This window comes from Camellia sinensis, chromosome 15, assembly GCF_055761805.1.
Source record: "Camellia sinensis isolate YWXY chromosome 15, ASM5576180v1, whole genome shotgun sequence".
Classification (NCBI taxonomy): domain Eukaryota; kingdom Viridiplantae; phylum Streptophyta; class Magnoliopsida; order Ericales; family Theaceae; genus Camellia; species Camellia sinensis.
Genome location: NC_138975.1, coordinates 102,178,113 through 102,183,552, shown reverse-complemented (window position 1 = coordinate 102,183,552; position 5,440 = coordinate 102,178,113). Strand labels below are relative to the sequence as shown.

Below are 5,440 nucleotides of genomic sequence, written 5' to 3'. Positions count from 1 at the left end.
AACCCTTAACCCTCGCAACCCTATACGCGACTCTAGAAGCCCTTACCCCTTATCTTATTTATTCTATCACACTATTATAAGAAGATTAACTAGTGAAACTCCTTTTCCCACCTTAGGATGTCATCGGGAGACTATCCAGGACGCGGCATCAGTATCGACTCGTGGGGTATTTTTCGTATACAAGGAAGAAGGGCCATGTCTGTCAGCCCCTACTTTAGCCGCCGACGCTGTGAAATCACCGCCGAGGAAATGATCAAAACCGAGACACGTAAGGTAGAGACGGAGTACGCCCGCTATACGAGGGCGCAAAAAAGGTCTTTGGTGCGGCGCCGCCTATAATTTCTGAGTCGGGCAGCAAGGAAGGCAGTTCGAATGGAGCAAGATGAACAGAGGATGGACTCCCTGATACACCGAGCTTTGACCACCATGGCACCGACTCAGGCTGAAAGCCACGAATCTTGTTACCACGGGCCAGGCGACAATCAATCGATGGATGTGGAGCAGCCACCAGAGCAGCAAGGAGCGAACCTAGCCACCCTATAGAGATATCATCTGAACATAATCCCCCCTCACCAATCTACACCCCTCGCTCTCCGGGACAAGCCACCGACTCCGCTGATGAAGACCCAGACGAAGACTTTGATTGGTCGGGAAACGAGAACTAATTTGAGGGGTAGTAAAACTAGACTTTTATAAGATCCGTTGATGAGGATCCTTAGAATAAGATAGCTTGAACTTGTATGTGTAGATGCTCTTGAATGTAACTCCGATATAGGAGCCCTTTTTGTAATGATGCCTATTATTATATATATAAATGATGTGTTGATCTATGTCATTGACTGTTACTTGCTTTAGTGCATCCTAAGGAAACTGAACCTTTATTTCAAATCTAAGTAGTAAGATTTTCTAAGACTGGAAACCAACTCACCTCGTGCCATGAATAGAATGGTAGACACGCGAGCTAATGGCTATACCGAAACCAGTAACAATGTACAAAACCATCCCAGGCATCAACATGAACCCATCCCCAACAACCTAAGTCATCAGATTTTGGAGGAACTAGGGAAAATAAGGAACAATCGACAGAATGAGAGGACTCGACTCTTTTTTGAGTTTCGGAAGCAGAGGCCCCCAAAGTTCACAGGCGTACTAGACCCGAAAATAGCTAAGAATTGGCTTCGGCAGATAGAGAAAATGCTAGACACCATGGGCATCACCGAGGCCGCTGATAGAATAGCTTTGGCAGTATTCGAGCTCGATGATGAGGCTGACCATTGGTGGGAGTTGATGAAGAACACTCGTGACGTAGCAAGCTTGTCATGGAACCAGTTCAGGGAACTATTCTTAAATAAATATTTCCCAAGTACTATCCACCGAGAACGAGTCAAGGAATTTCAGAACCTGGAACAAGGAAATATGACCGTGACCCAGTATGCTGCAAAATTCGAAGAGCTAGCCCGCTATGCAACTAGACTCGTGGCAAATGATGAAGAAAAAACAAGGATGTTCGAGTGGGGACTAGATCTTACAATCAGGGGAAGAGTCCTTCCGCAACGACTCCCCTCATATGCCGAGGTGCTGGAGACGGCATTAGAATCTGAAAGGGAAGTGAACGACGCCAGAAAGGCTTGGAACAAGAGAAGAGGAAGTCAGGCGACTATTGGACCCCAGAGGAACCAGAAGGGAAGCATGACCTCAAAGCCCTACTCCAGACCACAACCACAACAGCGACAACAGCAACCGCAGCAACAGATTCAGAGAGGAGGCTATCAAAGGCCAGCGGGACAAATCCAGTGCTTTCATTGCCAACAGTTAGGGCACAAGAAGAGCGAATGCCTCCAACTCCCTCCATCTGGATATCAAGGAGGAGGTTCCAGAGCAAATGCCCAGGCATTAGGTGGGCAGAAGCCTTGGACAAACAAGACCGAATCTACTGGGCAGCAGCACCAGAAGAGTGGAGGAATTCAGAGCACCAAGACCAATGGCAACCAGAAGGCAACCGGTAGAATCTTCGCCTTGCAAGAAGAAGAAGCGGACCCGTCTGTAATTGAGGGTAATTTAGTACTATACAATTCTTGGGTGCATGTTTTATTTGATACCGGTGCATCACATTCTTTTATATCCTCTGCTTGTGCTAAGTCATTAGAACTTGAATGTGAACCTTTAGAAACTACCTTAAGTGTAATGTCACCTATGGAAGGATATGTTCGAGTAGGATCGGTCTGTAAGGACTGTAAAATAGGGGTGTCGGACCTACGCCTAACTTGCGACCTGCGTGTCATGGAAATGTCAGACTTCGATATCATCTTGGGCATGGACTGGTTATCCACCCACCAAGCGGTGATCGACTGTCGTCAAAGGAAAGTGGTAGCTCACACGCAAAATGAAATACGTTTCCAGTTTAAGGGGGATAGACAAGACCCCATGGCTTCAACAAAGCATCAAACACAGTGGCGCGATCAACTTGCGGGTAGAATAGCAAGTCTAATTCTAAATGAGGAAGGTCGAGGAGAGAAAGAGCTTCCGCGTGTAGTGTGCGATTATGCAGATGTATTTCCCATGGAATTGCCAGGATTGCCACCAACCCTGGAACTACCCCAATATCCATGGCTCCGTATCGCATGGCACCAACAGAACTACGAGAATTGAAGGCACAACTGCAGGAATTGCTCGAGAAAGGATTCGTTAGGCCAAGTACTTCGCCATGCGGAGCACCCGTGTTGTTTGCTAAAAAGAAAGATGGGTCGTTGAGGCTATGCATCGATTATCGTCTACTCAATCGAGTCACGATTAAAAACCGATACCCACTCCCGAGGATTGATGATCTTTTTGACCAACTTAGAGGCTCTAGGTTCTATTCAAAGATCAACCTCAGGTCAGGTTACCATCAACTACGAGTCAAGAAGGAGGATGTACCAAAGACTGCCTTTCGTACTAGATATGGCCACTATGAATTTGTAGTAATGCCCTTCGGACTAACCAATGCACCAGCAGTATTCATGAGCCTAATGAATAAGATTTTTAGACCATACCTTGACCAGTTTGTAGTAGTATTCACTGATGATATCTTGGTATATTCAAGGTCTGAAGAAGAGCATGAGCAACATTTAAGGATTGTCCTCCAAGTTCTTAGGGACAATCGGTTATATGCCAAGGCAAGTAAATGTGAGTTCTTGTTGAATGAAGTAAAATTCTTAGGGCACGTGGTATCAAAAAATGGGATTGCAGTGGATCCAACCAAGGTGGAGGCAGTATTAGATTGGAGACAACCAAAAACCGTGTCAGAAATCTGCAGCTTCTTAGGATTGGCCGGTTATTATCGGAGGTTCATCCAAGATTTCTCCAAACTAGCTAAACCAATGACTCGTCTAACGCAAAAAGGAGTAAAGTATGAGTGGAACGAAGCTTGCGAAAAATCCTTCCAGGAGCTGAAGAAGAGGTTAACCAGTGCACCAATTTTGACCATTCCAGAATGAGAAGAGGGGTACACTATGTATTGCGATGCATCTAAAGAAGGGTTAGGTTGCGTGCTCATGCAAAATGGAAAGGTGGTCGCATATGGATCCAGACAGTTGAAACCTCATGAGCGCAACTACCCCACCCACGACTTGGAGTTAGCAGCCGTGGTTTTTGCCCTAAAGCAATGGCGACATTACCTGTACGGGGAACAATTTGAGATTTTCACAGATCACAAGAGCTTGAAGTATCTATTCACGCAGAAGGACCTTAACTTGAGACAGAGACGATGGATGGAGTATCTTGAGGATTTCCAGTTCACTCTCTCGTATCACCCTGGTAAGGCCAATGTAGTAGCAGATGCTCTAAGTCATAAGAGCAGAGGGATGATGGCTAAGATCTCCGTCAAGGAATGGGATATGGTTAAGACACTCAGTGAGTTCAGGATCCAAGTAGAATCTCAAGATACAAAGGCATGTCTTAGTGCGCAGAAGGTGATGCCTAAGTTAATGAATGAGGTCATGGAGGCCCAGAAGCACGACCAAGAGGTAGCCTACATCAAGGGACGTCTGGAATCAGGAGAGCCCATGCCCGATTGGGTAATTCACCCCGATGGAAGTTTAAGGTACCAAGGTAGATTGTTTGTACCTAGTGACGAGTTACTTAGAGAAAAGGTACTGAAGGAATGTCATTATTCTGCATTTGCGGTACATCCAGGAGGAACAAAAATGTACCAAGATTTGAAGAGGCAATATTGGTGGAATGGGATGAAGAAGGAAGTGGCTAAATTTGTAACAAAATATTTGACATGCCAACAAGTGAAAGCGGAACATTAGAAACCAGGAGAAATGTTACAACCTCTACCAATAGCCGAATGGAAGTGGGAGTATGTGACGATGGATTTTGTGACAAGGTTGCCTAAGTCACCTAGAGGGCGCGATGCTATATGGGTAATAGTGGACTGTTTTACCAAGTCAGCACATTTCTTACCCTATAAGATGACCGACACCTTAGAGTCTCTGTGCAGACTCTACATTGGGGAAATCATTCGATTACATGGAATTCCGGTATCTATTGTGTCAGATCGTGATCCACGATTCACCTTTCGATTTTAGGGAAGCCTGCAGGAAGCTCTTGGTACGAAGTTATGTTTTAGCACCGCCTTTCACCCGCAGACAGATGGACAATTTGAGCGCACTATCCAGACGCTCAAGGATATGTTGAGAGCTGCGCCATGGATTTTCAAGGAAGTTGGGAACGACACCTACCCCTAATTGAATTCACCTACAATAACAGCTTCCAAGCTAGCATCGGTATGGCACCCTTTGAAGCATTATACGGACGACCTTGTAGATCACCGATTTGTTGGACAGAAGTGGGTGACGCAAATCTGGTAGGACCCGAACTTGTCCTAGAAACTACTGAGAAGGTCAAATTGATCCGACAACGGTTGAAGACTGCTCAGGACCGTTAAAAGAATTATGCAGACAGAAGGAGGAGACCGTTGATGTTTGAAGTAGGCAGCCACGTGTTCCTAAAGGTGCAACCCAAGCGTGGAGTCGTACGTTTTGGGAGAAAGGGGAAGCTCTCACCACGATAAATTGGACCTTTCGAGGTATTGGAGAGAGTGGGCGAAGTAGCATATAGACTAGCTCTACCCCCATAGTTAGCAGGGATACACAGCGTCTTCCATGTATCTATGTTGAGAAAATACATTGCTGACCCGTCACACGTCCTCAAATGGGAAGATATCAGCCTTGACAAGGATGTTACATTTAAAGAAGGACCGGTAGCAATACAGGACAGTCGAGAGAAGAACCTCAGAGGCAAGACGGTTCACTTGGTGAAAGTGCTATGGCGTCACCGGGGAATTGAAGAATCTACTTGGGAGCGCAAGGATTGGGTAAAGGCAAATTACCCCGAGCTTTTCGAAGGCAGTATGTAGCTGCATTTCGAGGGCGAAATTGTTTTAAGGGGGATAGGT

General features: G+C 45.9%; 1 protein-coding gene and 1 pseudogene across 1 annotated transcript; both read left to right on the top strand.

Moving 5' to 3' along the window:
* The first annotated feature begins 945 nt into the window (after positions 1 to 945).
* On the top strand, positions 946 to 2,649 carry LOC145813168 (uncharacterized). Its single transcript, XM_082908438.1, has one exon. The coding sequence runs from the start codon at positions 946 to 948 to the stop codon at positions 2,647 to 2,649; it is 1,704 nt and encodes a 567-aa protein (XP_082764564.1).
* A 359-nt stretch (positions 2,650 to 3,008) lies between these two features.
* Positions 3,009 to 3,476, top strand: LOC145813167 (putative mitochondrial protein AtMg00860 pseudogene; annotated as a pseudogene).
* The last annotated feature ends 1,964 nt before the right edge of the window (positions 3,477 to 5,440 follow it).